General features: G+C 40.3%; 1 protein-coding gene across 2 annotated transcripts in view; it reads left to right on the top strand.

The window, feature by feature from the left end:
* The window catches only part of hibadhb (3-hydroxyisobutyrate dehydrogenase b), an 89,999-nt gene that overhangs the window by 5,022 nt on the left and 59,741 nt on the right, over positions 1–25,236 (top strand). For both annotated transcript variants that reach the window (XM_052015817.1, XM_052015819.1), the window contains exons 3-4: positions 3,238–3,347; positions 9,753–9,874. In XM_052015817.1, the coding sequence (XP_051871777.1) occupies positions 3,238–3,347; positions 9,753–9,874 (232 nt within the window). The remainder of the gene's footprint in view (positions 1–3,237; positions 3,348–9,752; positions 9,875–25,236) is intronic.

Raw genomic sequence — 25,236 nt, 5'->3', positions numbered from 1 at the left:
AAAGACATATGGGTTAGGAAGTTGTGGGCATGCTATGTTGGCACCGGAAGCATGGCGACACTTGCGGGCTGCCCCCAGAACACTCCGCAAAAGATGCATTTCACTGTGTGTTTCGATGTACATGCGACTAATAAAGATATCTTACCTTGCTGTTGTAGATGAAGGAAGAAACCAGGCCTGGATGGATTTCTGAAAAGTGTACTAAGGATTGTTTAGACAAATCAGTGTTTTCCTCTGGTGCCCTCTGCCCCCTGCCTTATCTTCAGGGAATCAGGGAAAATGGAGTTAATACCTGAGGACTAGAAAGTATCATGAGACTCACCTTGAGGGGTAGTCCTGAGAATTTGACACTTATTGTGGGTCAGGTGTTATAAATGGATAGGATAATTGCTTCAGAAAGAGGGAGGCTCTGTGTGTGTGTGTGTGCACGCGCGCGTGCGCGCGCTGCTGGGGAATATCTAACTTGTATTTAATGTACTGCAACTGTGTGGAGAATGTTATTTAGTACTTGTTTTGCATTTTATTTAACTTTAACCCAGACAAGTGTGAGGTATGTCACTTTGGGAAGTCAAATATGAAAGCAAAATGTGAAGTAAATAGTAGGACCCTTAGGAGGGATCTTGGGGTGTGAGTCCAAAGCTTCCTGGAAGTGGCAACACAAGTGGTCAGCATGGTAAAGAAGGCACACAACATGCTTGCCTTCATCATTTGGGGGATCGAGTATAAAAGTTGGCAGGTCATGCTGCAGCTGTATAAAAGATTGGTTATGCTGCATTTGGAGTATTGTGTGCAGTTCTTGTTGCCACATTACAGGAAGGATGTGGAGGCCTTGGAGGGGGTGCAGAAGAGGTTCACCAGGATGTTGCCTGAATTTGGAGAGTATGAGCTATAAGGAGAGGTCGGACAAACTTGGATTGTTTTCTCTGGAGTGTTGGAGGCTGAGGGGTGATCTGGTGCAAGTATATAAAATTATGAGAGGCACAGATAGGGTAGACAGCCAGAATCTTTTCCCCAGGATAGAAATGTCAAGTACTACAGGGCATAGTGTTAGGGTAAGGGGGGAAAGTATTTTTTACACAGTGACTAGTAGGTGCGTGGAATGCACTGCCAAAGGAGGTGGTGGAAGCCGATGGGACAGCATTGGTTAACATGCATTTCGACAGGCACATGAACAGGCAGGGAATGGAGGGATATAGTCTAAGTGCAGGCAGATAGAATTAGTTTAATTTGGCATTGTGTTTGGTACAGACATCGTGGGTCAAAAGGCCTGTTCCTATGCTGTACTGTTCTATGTTCTCCAAAAAGAAAAGAGAGTGGTAGGAAAGGCATGTGCTCTCTCCAGATTTAGCGCACTACATAGAATGTGAAATGCAGGAACAGCTTGCATTATTAAATAAGAACTCCAGAGGCTGGAAATTTGAAATAAAAACAGAAAATGCTGGAAAGACTCAGCAGGTCAGGTCGAGTCTGTGGAGAGAGAAGCAGTGTTAATATTTCAGGTCAAAGACTGAGTATTTCCAGCATTTTTACTTCAACTTTACTTATAGTTTTCAAATGTATAATTGAGGGAAAATTATTGTTTTACCCATTATATTTGAGAAATTCTCTCCTTGTCCTCTTCCCTTGACTTCAGGAATGCCAGACTTGCCCATTTTTTGGGACAAGTACTATGATGTAATCTGATGTGACTACCACCACAGCAACTTGCCATTTTGTAAGGAATCATACATCACGGAGAGGACCTGTTCTTCATGCTTGCTGTTTCTTTGATAGAGTTATCCAGTTAATTCGTCTCTGCTTTATCCAATTCACTTTTGAAACCTGCTGCTGATTTTGCTTCCATTATCCTTTCAGACAGTGTATTCCAAATCAGAATATTTTGTTGCTCAAAGAATTGAATCCCTGTCTTCCTTTGTCTCTTAGCAAATATTTCAAATCTGTTTGTTTTGGTTACTCATTCTTTTTGCCAATAGAAACTTTTTTTTCTATTTACTGTCAAAACTCCAAAAACCTTAACAAAAGCTCATTCTTTCTTTCAGTTTTTCTTTTCTATTAGCATAGTTTGGCCTGCTGGGCACATCCCTTTGCCTTGCTATGAGCAGCACATTACCCAGACAAAGCAGCAAAGCAGCGTGATCTGATTCTGATACATTGGCTGATTTGGTCTCACCCTATCAGAGAGATTCCCTTTGTTCTATCCGTCCCTATCACACCTTCTCTCCAACTGAAAACTAACTAGATTTCTCTCTTTCCCAGTACTGACAAAGGGTCTTGAACCTGAAATGTTAAGTTTCTCTTTCCACAGATGCTGCTTGACCTGCTGAGTGTTTCTCCCATTTTCTGTTTTTATTTCAGATTTCCAGTGTTTTTCCATTTCTTTGATCAACATTAATTTCATCCACTCTAAAGAGAGCAATCTCTCCAAGTTACTGCAATCCCTGGACTATTTCTAGGCAATCTGCACTGCACCCTTTTTGAGTCCCTAATATCTTTCCCAAAAGTGTAGTGCCTTGAAATGATCACACTATTTTGGTAATCTTGTCTTCCGTAATTTTGTACTCTTAAGTTTTTATTAATAAAGTGAGGATCCCATGTACTTTTTGATGAGGTAATGGAGAAGGTTGATAAAGGAAATGTGGTAGCCCATCACTCAGACCTTCCTCCCTCTGGTTCCCCACCTCCTTCCCTTTATTCCGTGGTCCATTGCCCTCACCTGTCAGACTCCATCTTGTTCAGCCTTTTGCCTCTTCCACCTATCGCCTCCCAGCTTCATGCATCATTCCCACCTTCCCACGGCTCCCCCACCAACCTACCTACCCTGCCCCTCCCCCCTCACCTGGACTCACCTATCACCTGCCAGCTCGTGCTCCTCCCTCTCCCCCTACCCTTTTATTCTGGCTTCTGCCCTCTTTCTTTCCAGTCCTGATTGAAGGGTCTTGGCTCAAAACGTTGGCTGTTGATTTCCCATCAGAGATGCTGCCTGACCTGCTGAGTTCCTCCAGCGTTTTGTGTGCGTTGCTGTGGTAGTCGTTGTTTTATCAAATGCCTTCTGAAAATTGATATTGTCCCACATAAAAAGGCTGGTTAACTCCAGTATAGAAGGCCCGAGGATTAATCAGACCATGAATTGGAAATTAATTTAAAGGTTAGGATAGATGTTTTAAAATTATCACTGCTTTATCTGCTATCCCCACGTGGATCATTTTTGAGTAGTTATTGTCCGCTTTTATTTCATAGATCGTGGACTCTCCTGCTGTGGTAGCTGAACGAGCTGATCGAGTTATAACCATGCTACCATCAAGTCCAAATGTGATTGAAGTGTACACTGGTCCAAATGGCATTTTGAAGTAAGTACTTAAGTGTTAAAAATAATATGCTAGCTGGTATGTTTGTATTTTGCAAATCATGCACTAGGACATTCTGAGGGGTATGGTGAAAAGCCAGTTGTTGTTGTGTGTATCGGTACAAATGATCAAAGAAAAGAACATAGAACATTACAGCACAGTACAGGCCCTCTAGCCCACGATGTTGTGCCAGCATTTTCTCCTGCTCTAAGATCTACCTAACCCTTCCCTCCCACATAGCCCTCCATTTCTCTATCATTCATGTGGCTATCTAAGAGTCTCTTAAATGTCCCTAATGTATCTTCCCCCACAACCTCTGCCAGCAGTGGATTCCATGCACCCACCACTCTCTGTGTGTAAAAAAAAACAAACTTGTCTCTGACATCCCTCCCCATACCTTCCTCCAATTACGTTAAAATTATGCCCCCTCATGTGAGCCATTTTCGCCCTGGGAAAAAGTCTCTGACTGTCCACTCGATCTATGCCTCTTATCATCCTGTACACCTCTATCAAGTCACTTCTCATCCTCCTTCTCTCCAAAGAGAAAAGCCCTAGCTCACTCAACCTATCCTCATCAGACATGCTCTCCAATCCAGGCAGCAACCTGGTAAATCTCCTCTGCACCCTCTCTAAAGCTTCCACATCCTTCCTATAATGAGGCAACCAGAACTGAACACAGTACTCCAAGTGTGGTCTAACCAGAGCTTTACAGAGCTGCAACATTACCTCGCGGCTCTTGAACTCAATACCCCGACTAGTGAAAGCAGACGCAACATACGCCTTCTTAACAACCCTATCAACCTGTGCAGCAACCTTGAGGGATCTATGGAAGTGGACCCCAAAATCCCTCTGTTCCTCCACACTGCTAAGAGTCCCGCCATTAACTTTGTATTCTGCCTTCAAATTTGATCTTCCAAGTGTATCACTTCACATTTTTCCAGGTTGAACTCCATCTGCCACTTCTCAGCCCAGCTCTGCATCCTATTAATATCCTGTTGTAACTTTGTAAGAAAGCGGGATGAAACCCTGCGAGGTCAATACAGAGTTTTAGGAAGTAAATTTCAAAAATAGGACCTTGAAGGTAGTAATCTGAAGATTGCTATTAGTTCCATGTGTTAGTTGAAGTGGCAGTAACAGGATATAACAGATGAATATGTGGCGAGAGGAGTGGTGTAACGGGGAGAAATTCAAATTCCTGAGGCAATAGAACCAGTTCTGAGGGAGTTGGGATAATTACATGCTAGGTGCGTTACACCAGGACCAATTTCCAAGGGGGAATATTTGCTTGTGCTGTTGGGGAGAGTTTATACTAAAGTGTCAGGGTGATGGGAACCTACACAGGGAGATGGGGGAAGGGGAAACGGCCACAGCACAAAATAATGCTATCGGGACCAAGAATATTAAATGGACAAGCCTACAATCTTAGTACCTGTAGAGCTTTCACAATAAAATGGATGAATTAATTGTGCAAATAGGAGTGGGAGTGGTGTGGGGGCAGCACGGTAGTGTAGCAGTTAGCGCAATGCTATTACAGCGCCAGCGACCCGGGTTCAATTCCCACTGCTGTCTGTGAGGAGTTTGTACGTTCTCCCTGTATCTGCGTCAGTTTCCTCTGGGTGCTCCGGCTTCCTCCCAAATTCCAAAGACGTATGGGTTACGAAGTTGTGGGCATGCTATGTTGACACCGGAAGAGTGGTGACATTTGTGGGCTGCTCCCAGCACATTCTCAGTAACGCAAAAAGGCGCATTTCACTGTGCGTTTCAATGTGCATGTGACTAATAAATTTGGTATTGGTTTATTATTGTCACTTATAAGATATCTTTATTAGTCACATGCACATCAAAACACACAGTGAAATGCATCTTTTGCATAGAGTGTTCTGGGGGCAGCCCACAAGTGTCGCCATGCTTCCAGCGCCAACATAGCATGCCCAAAACTTCCTAACCCATACGTATTTGGAATGTGGGAGGAAACCGGAGCACCCGGAGGAAACCCACGCAGACATGGGGAGAACGCACACACTCCTGACAGACAGCGGCGGGAATTGAACCCGGGTCGCTGGCGCTGTAATAGCATTATGCTAACCGCTACACTACCGTGCCTGTCCTGAGGTACAGTGAAAAATATATCTTGCATACCGTTCGTACAGATCAATTCATTACACAGTGCATTGAGGTAGTACAGGGTAAAAACAAATACAGAATACAGGGTAAAGTGTCACAGCTATAGGGAAGTGCATTGCATATATATCTTAAATATCTTAAATGGGTATAATGTAAGTTGAATAAGAAAACATGGCTGAAGAGGAAGGACAGGTAAAATGGAAAAGGAGATGGGGTAGCACTTCTGGTTAAAGAACAGATTAACACAACAGTGAGGAAAGATATTGTCTCGTATATGGAATCTATATTGACAGAGCTAAGAAATAACAAAGGGCAGAAAATGCCTGTGGGACTTCTGTACAGACCCCAAATGGTAGTGGTGATACTGGGATAGCATTATGCAAAAAATTACGGGTGTGTGTAATAAGGTTACAACTATAATCATGGGTGACGTTAAGCTGCACAAGATTAGATTAACTAAATCCGTAATAATAATATGGAGGAGGAATTTCTTGAGTAGATACAGGATGGTTTTCTGGACCAGTATGTTAAGAAATCAACGAGAGGACAGGCCTTACTAGAATGTGTATTGTATGATTTGAATGGTTTAATTATCAGTCATATTTTGCAAGGCCCCTTGAGAAGCGACCATATGATAGAATTCTTCACTGAGATGGAAATGTGATATAGTTGACTATATTCTTGATCTAAGTAGAACAGTACAGCACAGGAACAGGCCCTTTGGTCAACGATGCATGCGCTGAACATGATGCTGAATTAAACTAAATCTCTTCTGCCTACACGATCTATATCCCTCCATCCCCTGCATATTCATGTATCTGTCTAACAGTCTCTGAAACATCACTATCGTATCTACTTCCACCACTACCTCTGTCAGCCTGTTCCAGGCAGCTACTGTTCTCTGTATAAAGAAAAAAACTTCACCCCACACACCTCCTTTAAACTTTCCCCCTCTCACCTTAAATGCATGTCCTCTAGTACTTGACATTTCTACCCTGGGGAAAAAGATTCTGGCTGTCCACCCTATCTATGCCTTTAATAATTTTATAAACTTCTATCAGGTCTCCCCTCAGCCTTCGACGCTCCAGAGAAAAATAAAGGATACTATAATGCTATGAGGTGAGAGTTGACTAAGATGGATTGGACATTGTTACTTACGGGACATTGGATTCACATAATAAACATTTAAGGAGTCCAAGGGTGAATGACAACAATTGTTCATTTCTATTTTGCACTAAACAAAACAGGAAGGGTGTGTCAATTGTGGCTAGTTAGGGATAATATTGGCCCAAAGGAGGAGAAATGTAAATTAGTCTGAAAACCTGAGGACTGGCAATAATTTTGAACTCAACATGGAGGATCAAGGGATTAATTAAGATATAGATTCGTTAGCAGAGGAATTGAGGACAAGAGCAAGGATGTCTTGTGTGGTTTTATGGGGCCTTGATGAGACCACACCTTCAGTATTGTGTGCAGTTTGGTTTCCTTTATCTGTAGGATGTTCTAGCTGTGGAAGGAGTCGAGCAAACATTCACCAGACTGATTCCTGGAAGGGCAGGATTGACAGATGGAGGGAGGTTGGAACAAATTGGCCTTGTATTTGTTAGTCTGGAAGAATGAGAGGGGACCTCAGTGAAGCTTAAAACATATTGATGCCACTGGACTGACCAGACACAGAAAAGATATTCCCTATGGTGGTGAAGTCCAGAACCAGTGGTCACAGTCTAAGGATTAGGGGTAAACAGTTTAGGACTGAGATGAGGAGAAACTTCTTCACTCAAGGAGTGGTGAACCTGTGAAATTATCTACCACAGAGGGCTATTGAGGCTAAATTATTAAATACATTCAAGAAGAAGTTTGATGCAGTTCTTATGCTTGAAGAGATCAAGAGATGTAGAGAATAAAGTAAGAGCATGGCACTGATCAACCATGGTCATTAGTAAGGGGTGGAGCAGAGCTGAATAGCCGACTGCTCCTATTTTCTATGTATCTGCATCTCAGAGTTCTGCAGGTTTAGATAATATCCTTTTTTACTTTTCCTGACAGAGTGGACAATTTCACATTTTCTCGTTGTACTTCATTTGCTAAAAATTTGCCCCTTCACTTATTTATAGCTCTTTGTAACCTCCTAATGTACTGTTCGCAAGGTGATTCCCAGCCACCTTTGTGTTATCAGGAAATTTAGCCACTGCCTTGGATAGGCCAGCAGTCGCAGCCATGATCCTTGTACAAGATGTGAATCCAGCCAGAGGACTGTTTTCCCTTGACGCCCATTAACTTCAGGTTTATCAGGGCTTCTTCACACCACACTCAGTCAAAAACGTTAATTTGGTTTTACTTAAACAAGCTTTTAATGTTTTAAAAGGACTTGTAAACAATTGATAGCCTCTTCAGTAATCAGCAGAATAGGAAGATAATTGACTGCATTTGGTTTAGTGGCGAGTGTGCTCTCCTTCCTTTAATATTCCTGTTGCAAATGATGATTATTGGCTGAGGACGATGAAATTCATTTAGTCTAAGGACTGGTATACTGGATACTTTGAAGTATTCTTTGCAAGACTGCAGAGCTCTACTATTTAGGAAAATTGTAGTTTGTTTACATCTTTTGCTTTGATATATAACTGGTTATTCAGTGATAGCTGTCTTTTAGGAATGGATCTTTAACGACAACTGTATCTGGAATGAGAGTGTGAATCAATCCTTTTATATTAGAGTAGGTTTGGTGAATGTTCATTGTCTCCCTTGGCAGCTCGGTGCCTGGTTTTTTGGATTGCAGGCTTATCTATGCATGTCTGTGTCCTCCACTCACAAATGGTGCATTTTGATGTGCATGGGCTTCATCACTGATTTCAACACATGGGATAGCTTCCTTTAGCTGAGGCATAAACTATAAGAACGTGGCAGTCATGCGAGAATTTTAAGTCACAGTTCAGGTCACCACTTCGCAGGACGGACGTGGTTGCACTGGAGAGGGTGCAAATGAGACTTGCGAAATGTTGCCAGCACTGGACAATTTTATCCATGAGGAAAGATTGGATGGGCTTGCGTCGTTTTCATGTGGGGTCAGGGATTCTCAGTTGAAGTGTATAAAATTGTGAGGGGTTAGATAATAACAAATAGGAAGAACTCATTTCCCTTCTCTGTGGGGTCAAGAACCAGGGATGTAGATTTAAAGTAATTGCAGAAGAATTGGAGGGGACATGAGGATTTTTATCCACCCCGAGTTTGGTGGTGTTCTGGAACTTGCAGTCTGTAAGTGCAGAGGAGGCAGAGGCGATTATAATTTTAAAATGTATTTTTTTTGACTGGCATGTGTACAATGTGTCAAATGACCTCCAATATTGTAAATTTTGTTATTTTTTATACATGATTTTTGTGGTCGTATTTTGTCTCTTAAGTAATGTGCAAATATTGTACAGTTCATTCTTGAGCTAGAGTGCCATTACTATTTTGACACTATGAGGAGAGTAAAATTAGATTTGCAAACTGTTATATACATTCAACCAACTCTCCTATTCATAGCCCATGCTTCATTCTGAAAGAATGTGTAGTGTAGACGTGGTGGATCATTTGATGGCATTTCATACATTCCACAGAAGAAAGAGTACGACGTTATGAGTTTTGCATTTGACCCCTGGGTCCAGATTATTATCTTAAAAATCTTAAGTACTGGGCATGAAAATGCACACAATTTTACAATATTAGTTGATTATGAGTCAGTCGTGCAATTTTTAAAAAGGATTCTAGGCTTAAATTCTATAGCAAATCACTTTTATTTGAAAGGGAGAAGTAGTAGGGGGATCTGATTTTCAGCATAATTTATGGAATTGCATTGTATGTGGCAACTTTTGGTTATCTGTTTATTGGATTGTCTTGCACCTCTGACCAATGGTTCAAGTACTGCCTGCTCTGGTGTTTTGTTTTATGTCAAGTTTCCTCAAGATAAATAGACTAGGGAGTGAAAAGGTTTAAGCAGGGCCTGTCTCCATATTCCACTCCTTGACCCTCACCAGAAAGTCTCAGATACTATGTTCTCCACAGCTGATAAACCTTCTGAACTTCACAGGAACCTTTTACTAGTGGTGTCATTGAGACTCTTCCATTCCTATTACTTCTGGTAAAATGAGGTGAAAGCTTTTGTGTTAAATATTTTCTATGATTTGGCCACTTAATTGATTTTTTTTTTCTTAATGTCACATGGAGTACAGCATTTTCTACTGAATTAGTGGCCAAATGTTTTGAAGGCTATTCTTTATCTTAAACTAATTTGATATTTCTTCATAGGAAAGTCAAGAAAGGGTCATTGCTCATTGATTCGAGTACTATTGATCCTGCAGTTTCTAAGGAAATGGCCAAGGCAGCAGAAAAGGCTGGAGCGTTGTTCATGGATGCACCTGTATCAGGAGGTATGCATCCTTAAGGTGACATTTGCATAAAGGAAATGCCTGAAATGCCTGCAAGAAAGCTGTCAATCGTTGAGGTACAGTGTGTTTAACTTTCCCTCCTTCTTGATGGCCACAAAATGTAACTGACCAGAGCAGAAATCAGGGCTTCAATTTTATTTTGCAAATCAAATTTAATGTGTGTTTGGACAGAAGGTTAGATAGATATATCCTCCTCCCAGCTCTGCCCGCATCGCTAGGGAACTGTTTAAGCAGTTCACTAACCAAGAATTTGTGGGAAAGGCATTAAGAATAAGGGTCAATAGCCAAGCTGACTAGACTTATAAAGGATGACAACACAAAACCTCCTACCCTGGAGATGGGATTCAAGTCAGAAAATATATGCAAGGTAAATGCAGAATTATAATTTGAATGCAGTGACAGAATTGTGTTGACACAAAATGCATATATGCGCAAATCTTAAATATCACAAGCAAATTCACAATAAGTAGGAAGATGTACTGCTACATAATAAATATCTTATAAATGAAGGTCATAACTTCAGACCCGATGATTTACAGAGGAAAATCTCAAATTTTGATTTGATGATGTAGTTTTGTTGTATTTTTGTCAGAAAGCCATGACTGTTCACAGTTCCAGGAGTGAGATTTTATTTGTATATTCCCATTCCCATGTATTTAATTTTAAGTCATTACCCTTACCCTGTACAACCTCAATGCACTGTGTAATGAATTGATCTGTACGAACAGTATGTAAGACAAGTTTTTCACTGTACCTCGTTACAAGTGACAATAATAAACCAATACCAATGTACCAATACCAATGTACCAATTTGTGCCAGTAGGAGCAGGGTATCAGGTATTTAGCAGTACAGGGAAGGGAAGATGGGTTGGGGTGTTGATTCTGGACAGATGTTTCCCTCGTGGTAGGCTCATCCAGAAGGTTAAGATTCATAGGATCCACAGTGACTTGCCATTTGGATTCAGAATTGGCTTGCCTACAGAAGATGAAGGTTACTGGTGGAAGGGTGTTATTCTGGCTGGAGGTCTGTGACTAGTGGTGATCCGCATGGATCCGTACTGGGACCTCTGCTGTTTGTCATATATGTAAATGACTTGGATGAAAATGTTGATGGGTGAGTTAGTAAGTTTGCAGATGACACAAAGATTGGTGGAGTTGTAGATAGTATGGAAGATTGCCAAGGATACAGCAGGGTATGGATCAGTTGTAGATATGGGTGGAAAGATGGCAGATGGAGTTTAATCTGGGTAAGTGTGAGGTGTTGTACTTTGGGAGATCAAATGCAACGGGAAAGTACACAGTTAATGGCAGGACCCTTAACAATATTGATGTACAGAGGCATCTTGAAGTCCAAGTCCATAGCTCCCTGAAAGTGGCCGCACAAGTTGATAGGGTGGTAAAGAAGTTGTATGGCATGCTTGCCTTTATGAGTTGAGGCATTGAGTTCAAGAGTCAGGAAGTTATGTTACAGCTTTATAAAACCCTGGTTAGGCCACACCTGGAGTGTTGCATTCAATTCTGGTTGCCCCATTATAGGAAGGATGTGGAGGCTTTGAAGAGGGTGCAGAAGAGTTTTACCAAGATGCTGCCTGGATTAAAGAGCACGTGGTATAAAGGGAGGCTGGACAAACTAGCATTGTTTTCTTTCGAGTGGTGGAAGCTGAGGAGAGACCTGAGAAGTTTATAAACTTTTGAGGGCATAGATAGACAGCTGGTATCTTATTCCCAGGGTTGAAATGTCTCATGGTAGTGTAGTGGTTAGCATAATGCTATTACAGCACCAGTGACCCAGGTTCAATTCCCACCGCTGTCTGTAAGGAGCTTGTACGTTCTCCCCTTGTCTGCGTGGGTTTCCTCTGGGTGCTCCGGTTTCCTCCCACATTCCAAAGACATACGGGTTAGGAAGTCGTGGGCATGCTATGTTGGTGCCGGAAGCATGGCTACACTTGTGAGCTGCCCCCAGAACACTCTACGCAAAAGATGCTTTTCACTGTGTGTTTCGATGTACATGTGACTAATAAAGAAATCTTATCTAATATGAGAGAATATGCATTTAAGGTGAGAGGGGGAAAGTTCAAAGGAAATGTGTGAGGTGTTTTTTTTTTGTAGAGTTTGGTGGGTGCCTGGAATGAGCTGCCAGGGGTGTTGGTGGAGGCAGATACGATTGAGGTGTTTAAAGGGTTCTTAGATAGGGACATAAATAAGCAGAGTATGGAGGGAGGGATATGGACCATGTACAGGTGTAAGGAATTAGTTTAATTAGGCATCATTACCTTTATTAGTTCAGCACAACATTGTGGGCTGAAGGGCCTGTTCCTGTGCTGTACTGTTCTATGTCTCATTAAATTTTGGAGGATGTTCCAGGAGTTTGGCTGTTCAAGGGTGACAAGAGTTTCTCTGTAGCTGTGACACTTTACTCTGTACTGTTATTGTTTTTACCTGTACTACCTCAATGTAACTGCACTGTGTAATGAATTGATTTGTACGAATGGTATGCAAGACAAGCTTTTCACTGTACCTTGGTACAAGTGACAATAATAAACCAATACCAATAATTTTTCAGTCCAACAGCAGTAGAGGGGAATTGCAAAGGTTTGTAAGCACCTGAAGTTTCTTGTGGACTGATGCAATTTTAGTCAGCACATGCTTTTGGATAAAACTGCAGAAGGGAGATTCTGAATATAATCAGAATTGGGGGTTGGAGTGGTGAGCTGCAGGTTTTGTTTCCTGACATTTCTGGAATGCACTAGTTTTGATGTGGAAGAATCTGAAATTGAGTCGAAGTTGCCCTTTTGTTTTGAATGTCATTGAATTCCTGAATTAATAAACTTTTTCCAGCAAGTCTGAAAGGGCTTAGAGTGTCTTTTATGTTTTTTATTTGTTAAAAGTTTGCAAAGCACATCACTGAAAGGTTTATGCCAAGTCAAAGGAAGAGCTATTGGAAAGACATGAGCACATGCTTGACCTGAGGAGTTTTATGGAGCTCTTAAAGGAAAGATTTTTTTTGAAATATTTATACATATTTGGGGGTTGGATCTGGGTGTCACTGGCAAGACCAACATTTATTACTTGTTCCTAACTGCCCTTGAGAAGTTGGGGTTGAACTATGTTTGTGAACTGCTGATGGGTAAAGAGTTCCAGGATTTAGACCCAGTGACTGTATAATCTGCAGTAGTGGTGATCCCAGGCATCGGCTGCCCTCATTGTCTTGGTAGCAATTCCAGATGTGGCAGATGCCACAGACGTACCCCGATGCAGGGAAACAGAGTGTATTTTGTATTAATGTACACTGCTGCCAGAGTAGTCCATTGGTGGAGAAAATTTGAGGTTTTGGGTGGTGATTTGAGTATCGATCAAGTGGACTGCTTTTTCCTGTGTGGTTATGAGCTGCTTGAGTGTTGTTGGAGCTATACTAGTCTAGGCAGGCAGATGCTATTCCTTCATGCTCCTAGCTTGTTCCTTGGAAATGGTGAAAAGGCTTTGCGATGTTAGGAGATAAATCAAAAGGCACAGGATACCCAGCCTCTAACCTGATCTATTGGCTTCCCTATTAATGTGGCTAATCTAGTTGATGTTCTGGTTGATGGCGGGGAACTTGGCAATGGCAGTGACATTGAATGCTGGGGATAAGAAGTTATCCCTGTCCTGTTATCTCTCTTGTTAAAGATGAACGTTGTTGTCTGGGTTTTAGGTGGTGAGGATGTTACTGCTGATCTCTTCATGGCTGAATGTTCTCTTAGTCATTCTGCATGCAACATGGACTAGTTCATTTGCTGAGAAGTTGGAAATGGAATCAGACATTTGCCATTTAAAATAAAGTCTGCTCACTGGAAACGTCTTGGTTGTTTGAAATGCCTGTAATTAGAATGGACCATTTGTATTTATAGGCCAAATTATTACTGAAGTTATGGGCTAGAGAAATGACAATGGAAATCAGCTTGTGATTGCCTATCACTACATTATACCACGTCTTTGATGTAAATCATTGGGATGTTGTTTTAGTTTATTGCCTATCTGTTCTGCACAGAAGGTGTTGACTCCTTGTAGGGGTGCAGTTCATGGGCTTGGACACTGAATGGAATCTTGTTACCGTCTTGTATCCTAGATGTCTCCCTGTCGGTTCCTGCGAGCCGTTTGGCACAGCGGTGGTTTAAAGAGTCATGTAAGAGAATGTAGACAGTGAAAGTAGACTGTTATCCTATGGAGCCATTGCAACCTGAACCTTTCAGTGAACTTCAGAGAGATGTCTCCAGCGTGAGTCATCAGTGATTGAACCAAACCCAGTTAGTTTTTTAATTCCCTTCCCTGGCTTGTGGCTTTAATACCCACAATAAGATCCATCACTACTTCAGCTGATACAGCTCACTCAATGCAGGTGGAGTACTCGGTGTTTATTCATTGGATATACAGTACAAAGTACTTGGCCATAAAAATATTGTCCTGTAATATTGTATGAACAATATTTTGGAAAGTAAAGTGTCTAATTTCTGAGGGATATAAAAGACCCCCATTAATTACTTGTTGGTAAGTTAACATTTTGCCTTCAGTCTTCACATACAAATGTGAATTGGACTTTATCTGCTATTGGGAAGCCATTTGTCATTATAATGCCAGACCAAAACCCATCTAATTATTCAAAATTGTGAAAATACTTCACCTCCCAAAAAAAAGCACTTAACAAAATCCATCAACTGCATTTCATTTACCAAAACAAGATGTTGTATTTATTGTCCTGCATTATCTAATTGTACACTTATATTAATGAGCAATTATATGAACGAGCCCTGTGTAGTAATTGGCTAAATTGTTTTAAAAGAATATTGTTTCATTTCCATCTCCACTCATCCCTACAGCTCGTTTGTAATTCTTTGGTCATCAGTAGCCCACTTGGATTTGCACAGGAAGCTTTTCATATTTTTGAGTCTAGACTTTGAGCTACAGCTGCCCATTTCCAATATCAAGAGCGTTATGTTCAGCCAAATCTATTGTGGTCTTTTTTACGTTTACCGCATGATAAATCTTGATAAGCATTCTATTCTTTTCCTGTATTCAATTGGATTCCACGACTAATTCGAGCACCCTGGACACAATCTTGACTGTGAACAGCTAACCTAGTGCAGAGAAATGATTGAATTATTGCCACATCAAGTAGTATGTTTTTCTGCTTGTAGATCTGGGGGATAAAAGCAGATTTAAGATGTGGGTCTGGGCTCCATTTTAATCCATCTTTGACATGAAAGGGTGGTGTTCTAATCCACTGCATTTCCCCTTTACCAGTTCCCCTGGCATTAAATAAAAGGCTGTTTTGTTTATTTAAAAATAATACTCTTCACCAGGAAGGTAAAATCCTGGCAAGGGTTTTAGCCTGCAATGTTGATTCTAAAGCACAACTGGACTCAATTATTTGCTGTCGGGTGTTAACATTAATGTAACTATTTTAAAGTTTTCATGTTTTTCACATCTTGTGTAATTTGATATGCATGTTCCATCTATTAAATGTTCCTGTGATAAATCTGTTTATCTTAAGGAAAACTAAATACAACCCTGAATCATGCTAACTAATTCAAATTTAATAGGTAATATAATTGAGGAAAAGAATAAGTCAGCGAAGCCAACTCTCATGTTGGCTTCCATTTATGAAACTTCTGGCAATATCACAAAGTATAATCTGCATCATGTTATATGTTTTTGCAGTTACTAGCCAGCCACATCTGTTTATGTTACCCAAGGACTGAGAACTTTGCATACTAATTCAGTTTTGTGTGGCAGCACCAACCATTGGAACAGCTGGTAATGGTTTCATCAGGAAGGATGATAATGGCTTGTAAATTTATTTTAAAGAAAAATATATAAATTGGCTGCATGATGAACTGGATTTTTTTTGGCATAAATAACTTATGGGAATCAATTGATTTTTGTCATGTGTAAATATGTTGAATTGCTTTTAAGTAGAGTTTAGGAAGATCAAATGAAACCTATTTAATTCAGTGCTGAAATCAGTACATTCTAATTGCCTTGTTTAATATGATGGGAGCTGGTAGGCGCGCACACGCGCGCGTGCGCGCACACACACACACACACACACACACTCATATCAATCTGTCATTGATTTAAAGACATGTCTGGTGTTGTACACATCAAATGCTGAGATTACTTTAGAGTCTTCTAACTTGAGTTAATGACAGCTTTACTCAACTAAGGACTTAGTAGAAAATGAAGCTAAGTTGTAAATTACCTCTCTAAGACCATAAAGTTTAGGATATGGGGATTGTGTGGCCCTTGATTTAGATTGTTTGTTTATCAGCTGGCGCCTGGTCTGGAGTTGAGATTTGGAGATGTAAATCTCTGACAGATCTTGGAAACTTCTGCAGGCTGCTTTCTTTATGACTTAGGGTAAATTGATTTGAAAGCTCTGCTTTAATAATGATACATATGTTCATTTCTAAAGTATTTTACCAAAGTGCCCTGGTTTGGAGCATTTGAATTGTGACTCATTGTTGACACTTGAGTTAAGAGGCAGCAATCATCATTGTAGCGCTGAATATCCTTTTCACAATGATTCATCAGCCCATTGGATTTCAAAACAAAAATAGCATGTTTTGTACTCTTTTCAAGACCCTAACAGCAAGTAATAAACTATTTGACAGAAATCAAACAATATTCAGTAAAATATAAACGAAAATACATTAAAGTACATGAAGCTTCGTTTGAACAAAAATAGCTTAACTATCAGTTTCTTTTATTGTCCATTATGTGCATCAATATGTACCTTATTTGAAATCATAAAATATAATAAACATCATCAAGACACTGGATCATTAGTTAGTTTGCTTGATTCCAGATGATTATCAAGCAAACAGTTCAATGTGGATTCACTTGGAATTTTGAAATAACTGTTGGCAAGATGGTAAAATGAAGTTTTCACTTTTGCAGTACAGTCAAAACAATATTTTGGAAATGTTCTCTTGTGGTTGATGCTGCAAAGCATTTGGCTCAAGAGAACATCCATGGTTCTCTCAGAAGATGGTGATGGTCATCTTCTTAAGCTATTTGATTTTCATGAATGCCTTGGGGTGTCACATTGGTGCAGCTAGTAGAGCCACTCCTTCATAGAACTAAAGGCCTGGTTCGATTCTGACCTTGGGTCTTGTCTGTTCCTGTGCTGTATCTCTCTGTGGCTCTATGATGCTTCCACAATGGTGTCAAATAAAAATTTACAATATTTTGATCAGGTGATACAGTAGTAGTATTGTATGTCCAAGTCAGATTGGTGTGTTTGGGCAGCTTTGGACAGATTCAGATCTGACTTCAGTTCAATCTTTGACGAATGTGTCTTTTGCAGCAGAACTGCTGAAGAGAAAACAAGAACAGTAATACCCTAGTGTTGAGCATTCACAGCTGAGTTTGGCCAACTCACCAAGTGCATCCACTGGTGCCTGGTCTGGAGTTGAGATTTGTAGATGTAAATCTCTGACAGAATTTGGAAACTCCTGCAGACTGTTAGATTTGTTCATAAAATAGCTGATGTTTTGTTAAAGTTTAACAAATGGAGAAATTCAATCTAGGATGCTTCTGTTTGATTTTGGATTGTCTGTACAGGTCCTAGAATTTTGAAAGCAACCACTGTAATTGTATTGATTAAGAATATGGCAAACTTCACTTTTGGGAACTAATATTAACTAAAATTAAAAGTATTATCTAGGTATAATGGATTTGTATTTTAAATTGTAATTTTTTTTAAAACCTCCAAGTATTTTGTTCATGGAAGTATATATCATCTAATATTGTAATGCCACTCTTAAAACCTCTAACAGTGGGAGGATATATTAATTCGTATGTGAGATAATTATGCTATTGCTGGATTTTGGAATATTCTGTGCCTTTGACATTCTTCCATGAGAAAATAAATTGCAGGCAGTAACTGAAGTTCTGTCGAATCTGGTCACTTGTGTATAACTTTGTGTTCCTGTATTTGATTTTCTTTGAAAATATGCAAATGGGAGGCTTGCAATTGACTTTACTCACTTTGATAAAACTAACATTGTGCCGATCATGATGTGCATTGAAATTGCCCATCGACTTCGTAGATGCCACACTTCCCTTTGTTGTATTTGCTGCTGCTCACCTTGAAAGTGAATCCTTTTATTCCCAAGTACATTAAACATGTCTATGGCTTTTTGAATAGGACAGTGTGAGTTCTCGGTTTCTTCACTAATTCAGAGTATTATTTCACACATGTGCTTGGTGCTTTGAGGGAAACACAGATATTATTAACCGCAATGAACAGCATTCAGCCAAGGGTAAGGTGGTATTGTAGATTGGTTATGTTTTTAGTGTAGCTTTTCATGTATCTGTGTGGTGGACTTCATCACTCCCTAAAACTTGTAAACTAGATACAACAATTTAGGATACATTTTAAAATATTATTCTAAGTAAAATATTCTGCTTCAGTTCTTGTTCAGTATATATTTTTTAAAATTGTTAAACCGATTTGAAAGGCAAGACCAACAGTGAACGTAGTAAGAAGACCAACATTTTCCCTGGAATAGTTTTAAACGTGTGAAGGTTGTGTACCACAGTGAATGGAGTCAGTTCAAGGGTTTTGAGATCCTGGGAAAGGATGAGTGTATCTTACTGTGTAGGCAAGTATATTAAATGTTATAAAATTTTCAGCAAATTATTTGATTGTATGCAAATATGATGGATATGCAAATGTTTTGTGATTGTTTGAAGATGATTCTTAAGAATTTAGGGTTAATACTCCAACATATGAAGTACCAGCAGATGGCATTGTAGCCAAACCTGTTAAGAGATTGGAGAGCCTTTTGAAGAGGTGCAAATAAAACTTGTACCTAACACTCATTATTTAACTCCTATAGTAGGGAAAGAATTCAGTATTATGAGCATAATAAGTTGTGTAGAATTAATTAGTCTGCAACAAATTCAAGAATCTTCTTTTGACATGCAGTCCTGAATTTACTACTTGGGCATGTTGTGATGGGGTCCTTTGTGTTTTATTTTTCCATTTTATTTTAAATCCCAGTGATATGACAGAAAATTCCAGTGAAATGATGCATAAATTCCAAAGTGGGCATGATCAGAAACAGGTTTTGAAGAAAGAATGAAGAAGCATGTTGAATATTCGGAGGTGAAAATCTTTCAGCTATTTTCCAGATAAATATTTGCATTTGTGTACATAAACAACTGTGAAAATGGTGTGCCTTACTGAATTAGTGCTGAAAATTCTTTGTTAATATCCAGTATTATTTTAAGTGTATCTTTTGCTTCTAGTTATTAAGATTACAGTGCATTAACTGAATCAATGCAGCTCTTCAAAGCTGTTTTTTTTTGTTTTTTATAAATTGTTGTTGGTACTCCCTTAGCCTTGTAAGAAAATTTTGGAACCGTTGGGAGTTTTTTATTGGTCTTGGGAAAATGTTGATCTGTCAGTTTGAATGTTGTTACTTGCAGTTACCTCTCTTCAGGTTTACTTGTGATTGGTCTTGATGCCTTACAGTTTTAGCTTGGTGTTCCCAGGGACTTATTTTCCTTTTGGATGAGATGTTAAATCAATGTCGTGGTTGTATGCTCAGGTGGTTGTTAAAAGTCTCAAGATGTTACATTTCATCATTAACTATGCTTCAGAAGCACTTCGTTGGTTGTAAAGATGTCCTGTGGTCGTGGAAGGCGCCCTATAAATGCAAGTCTTTTACCTTTCTCGTAACAATGCTGTCTTTGTTGTTCTGGACCCTTGCTGTTTCTGGCTGACATGTACTTTGGCTTGTTGCCTTCCATTTTCATGCTCGGACTGATTCACTTGCTCTTTCCTACCAACTTTAAGTTTTTGCTTATTATGTTAACATGCCATTTTGGAATTTTGTTAAATCTGAGTTTTGATCTCGATTCGGATGGATGATTCCTCTATTGCTCTGTTTTGTACTGTGCTTTGGGAGATCTGTCACTGTAACCCTTCTACTGGTTCCACTGTTAATTAGACCCAGGGTCCAATATGATGCATCGGTTCCACGCTTACCTTAATTAACCGGTCATAATCCATTGCATGTTCGTGCATCCATGATGCTATTGCTTTACTGTAGGTGGATTGATTTACACTGGTGTGCAGGTACAATCAGATTCCCTCATTGTTTTCTTCCGTCTGATTTATATGTCAAGTGCATTAACTGAAATCTGTTCTCTCTCTCTCTTACCTCCCTGGCTTATTTTGTTGTATATTTCAAATAACCTCAGAAATATGTTTTGAATGGATTTTTTTTAATGCAACTCATGGAGGTGAGGTGCAAAGTTTATTAAGACCAACAATATGTAAACAATATTTCGGCATCTAAGCTAACAGTGGCAATCATTTATACTTCCTGCCAGTGGTGTTGTGCTTCAAGTAATGTAGGGGGAAAAAAATTCCCTTGAGGTGGCAACAGCAGCTCAAACTATTTTTTGTATTTCAGTAAATCATTCTTCTTTATAGTGTCTGTCCATTTCCCTTTTGAAAGCCCGTATTGATTCTGTTTCCACCACATGTGCAGGCAGATGTCCATCCTGATGATAAGCACTCTTAATTTTTGTTTGTTAAGAAAATGTTTCTCCTCGCATCCACCTTGTATCTTTTCCCCAAAACTTTAAGTTTGTGGCCACATACAGATCAATTCATTACACAGTGCATTGAGGTAGTACAGGGTAAAACAATAACAGGATACAGAGTAAAGCGTCACAGTTACAGAGAAAGCTTATTGTCTGCCTGCACTGCACTGCAAGGTCATAAGGTAGATTGTGCGGTCAAGAGTCCACCTTATCACATAAGGGAACTGTTCAATGGTCTTATAACAGCAGGATAGAAGCTGTCCTTGAGCCTGATGGTATGTGCCTTCAGGATCCTGTACCTTCTGCCTGATGGAAGAGGAGAGAAGTGAGAATGTCCGGGGTGGGTGGGGTCTTTGATTATGCTGGCTGCTTCGCCGACGCAGCGAGCGGTATAGACAGAGTCCATGGAGGGGAGGCTGGTTTCCGTGATTTGTTGGGCTGTGTCCACAACTCTTTGCGGTTTCTTGCGGTCCCAGGCAGAGCAGTTGCCGTACCAAGCCGTGATGTATCCAGCTAGGATGCTTTCTGTGGTGCATTGCTAAAAGTTGGTGAGTGTCAAAGGGGACAGGCCAAATTTCTTAGCCTCCTGAGGAAGTAGAGGTATTGGTGAGATTTCTTGGCTGTGGTGTCTATGTGGTTGGACCAGGACAGGCTGTTGGTGATGTTCACTCCTAGGAACTTGAAGCTCTCAACCCTCTCAACCTCAAGCACCATTGATGTAGACAGGTGCATGTGCACCACCCTCCCTCCTGAAGCCAGTGACCAAGTTGAAGTATTCTCAATCTTGGTATTATAAGATTCTCTGGAATCTTATAATAAATCTATTCCTGAATGTTTTCCATATCCTTCTCGTTCTTCCTAAAGTGAGATGACCAGAAATTGAGGCACGACTTCAGTTGTGACCCAAGTTGTTTATCTGGGTCAAGCATAGGCTTCCTGCTTTTGTGCTTGCTTATATATATATAACAGGATCTCGTATCTTGGGAGAATGCTTTCTAAAGCATAAGTATTTATTGACTGGAAGTAGGTAAAATCTTGCCTGTTTCCATAAACATATGTAGATTTTAATGGATTTTTTTCCCATGAACTACAGTATTTTGTGAAAGAAGATGTATATCACTGTGACCTTAAGTAGAGGATTTTCAGAAGCTACTGCGGAGGCAGAGGAAACCAGTGATGGTCATAAATGCCTGAAACTGACAGCATTGGATGTTGCAGTCAGCCAAGTATTCTGGCAGCAGGTGGTCTGAATGCTCATCCCCACACATGAATTCCCCCCCCCCCCCCCTAGCTTTGCTTTGATATTTCTTTATGGGCCATCCTTCAACATCACTACTTGTCTTCAGTTAGTCACTAAATTTTGTTGCAATTTTTTTTGTATGCAGGGGTACATGGACAATGCTTCTTCTGTAACTGTTTCTCAATCCAGTCACTGGCTTAAAATCCACTCTTGCCTTCCGCAATGTAATGAAATTGCAGTCTGGATCTTGTCTGCCACTGTTCTGCATTTACATGTGAAAAGCACAACGGATCTGGCTGCAAAGTGGCTGGTACTATAATTATGTGTTAACTGGTTGGGGGTTCAGCTGGCATGTATGTGCAAAACACTGATGAACTGATACATTGGCAATGTGATCAGATGATGGCACTGCCAGGATCACCAAGTGATTGCAGGAGCTGTGCTGCATTCAGAACACATGTTGACCAGCACCAGTATAACCTTCAGTAAATTTGTTTATTATTGTCACATGCCTCAGGGTACAGTGAAAAACTTGTCTTGCATACCGTCCATACAGATCATTTCATTACAACAGTGCATTGAGGTAGTACAAGGTAAAACAACAACACAATGCAGATTAAAGTGCAACAGCTGCAGACAAAGTGCAGTGCAGGTAGACCATAAGGTGCAAGGTCATAACAAGGTAGATTGTGAGGTCAAGAGTCCATTTTATCATATAAGGGAACCGTTCAAAGTTCTTATAACAACAGGATAGAAGCTGTCCTTGAGCCTGGCGCTACGCATTATTCAGGACTGTCCATTAAAAATGCAAGGTTTTTCCCTTTGAGATTTGTATTTTGAAAAATAAAAAGAGTGATATTTGGTCCTTCAACCACTCAAGTTTAGTTGTCATAAAAGATGGACACTTCCATATCAGTCCCAAATATATTATGAAAGATACAAGAGACAATCTGAAATGATAGGCAGTTCAAATTGCAGAGAGTTGTGGACACAGCTCAGCAGACCACGGAAACCAACCTCCCCTCCGTGGATTCTCTACGCTTCTTGCTGCCTCGGTAAAGCAGCCAATGTAATGAAAGACCTCAGCCACCTCGGACATTCTCTCTTCTACCCTCTCCTATCAGGCAGGAGTTGTAAAAGCCTGAAAGCACGTACCATCAGGCTCAAGAACAACTTCTATCCCGCTTTTATAAGGCTATTGAATGGTCCCCTAGTATGATAAGGTGGAGTCTTGACATCACAATCTACCTTGTTATGGCCTCGCACCTTATTGTCTTCCTGCACTGCACTTTCTCTGTAACTGCAGTCTGTTACTGCTTTTCCCTTGTACTACCTCAATGTACTGATGTGATGAAATGATCTGTATAGATGGTATACAAAACAAAGATTTTCAGTCTACCTCAGGACATGTGACAGTAAATCAATTTACCAATTTAACTTACTTGTACATTATAGATCATGGACAAACTTCAGTGTTATGACGTGTACATGTTGGGTATATTTTACACATGGGCCCATTATAATAATTTTTACAAGTATTGTCACCACTGCCTGATTACGAGCAGCTGATTGCAATTATGATTTTCTTGTCCCTTGATTGGAAGGTCTCTCATTTCTCAAGGTAACAGAAACAGGTCTGCAGGTACCTGAAGTAAAACTCATAACCTAAAGGACAGACGGTGGATAGTAAGAGCACAGGAGGCTCAGCAATTCGTTAACGTCTGTGATGTGTGGGCTCCTCATTTATGGCCGGAGCCTGCAAGGCCATGCTGCACTGTTTGGGCAGAGAGGCGGTCAAAATCTACTGGAAGAAACATTTTGTAGACTACCTCAACTGTAACTCTGTCCTCGACTCCATCCCTTGCAGCCTGTCCAAACGAGTCCTGCTGTCTGGACAAGTCCTTCATTGCCCATGTAGGTCTGCATCTCTCAGCAGCATATATCTTACCCTTTTCCCTCAAAGAAACCTTTTACTCTCTGCCATGTCTGTTTTTCACCTGGCTTTGGCATCTATTATTGCTTGCTCAATTGTAAACTTTGCAAACCTGGGCTTATCTGATGTACACTGGTGTATCCATCGCTAGAGTTGGCTGGCCAAAGCAAGGGCTGTTGGATCTTGCTGTTCTTTGCAAAAAAAAATGCATTACTTCTGAACCTTTTTGCAAAGGAAGAGAACATCTGTCTCTATGTGTATTCTTACTTTTATCCTTTCCTTACTCTAAATCAAAGCCTGTTCAGAATCCTTGCTCCATCCTAACCTATAAATGTTTCACTGCCCCAGTCTTTCAAAATCACTATTGCCTCCGTGCTCCTCAAAAGGCACACGCTCCATCCCTCTGTACCTGTGTACAAATGCCATGTAAACAAAATTCTAATCACATTAAAGTCTTTAAATCTCTGCTGAGTTTTCCTGCAACATGTTGAATTTTTCTGATCTGGTTTCAACCCATATCACAACCTGAAATAGCCAAAATCAAAGTTACAAATGGTATCAATGATTGTAATCATGTGCCCCAGCTACCATTTTCCAAAATATTCTTCCATCTACCTAAATAAGATGAGATGTCTTTATTAGTCACATGTACGTCGAAACACACAGTGAAATGTGTCTTTTGTATGGGGGCAGCCTGCAAGTGTCGCTACGCTTCCAGTGCCAACATAGCATGCCCACAACTTCTTAACCCGTACGTCTTTGGAATGTGGGAGGAAACCCATGCAAACATGGGGGGAACGTACAAACTCCTTATAGACAGTGGCCGGAATTGAACCCGGGTCGCTGGTGCTGTAAAACGTTACGCTAGCTGCTACACTACCATGCCTGCCTCCGCATTAACATTTTTACCACAGTAATCACCGCATGAACATTTTTATGATTATTTTATCTTTCTACCTTTGAACCATTACCGCAAAAGGTCATCTCTGTGAGCAAATGTTTGTTCATCCTTGCTGGTTCCTCTCTGGTTCATTTTCAGTTTGTTTGATTATTCCCATTCTGGTTGCTGAATCATTTTAGTATGGTTGCTTGTGTATTGGGTAGGGGTGTTTCTGTAATGATGTGCCAGCATAATTTAAAAAAAGTATACAAATGTCTATCAAATTCTTGAAAATTAGTGGACGTTAAATACTTTCATTTTAAACTCTTGGCCATTGGTTTATTATTGTCACTTGTACTGAGCTACGGTACAAAACTTGTGTTACATGCCATCCATACAGATAATTTCACCACATAAGTTTATTGAGGTAGTACAAGGGAAAAGCAATAACAGAACGCAGAAAATAGTGTTACAATTACAGAAAAAGTGTAGTGCAAGCAGACAATAAGGCGCAAGGCCATGACAAGGTAGATTGTGAGAACAAGAGTCCATCTTATCATACAAGAGGTCCATTCAGTAGTTTTATAACAGGTGGTTAGAAGCTGTCCTTGACCCTGGTGGTATGTGCTTTCAGGTTTTTGTATCTTCCGCCCAATGGGAGAAGAGAGAATGTCCGGGGTGGGAGGGGTCTTTCA

Source organism: Pristis pectinata, chromosome 5 (assembly GCF_009764475.1).
Source record: "Pristis pectinata isolate sPriPec2 chromosome 5, sPriPec2.1.pri, whole genome shotgun sequence".
Classification (NCBI taxonomy): Eukaryota; Metazoa; Chordata; class Chondrichthyes; order Rhinopristiformes; family Pristidae; genus Pristis; species Pristis pectinata.
Note: the sequence above shows the minus strand (reverse complement) of the source record. Positions and strands in the feature narration are given on the sequence as shown.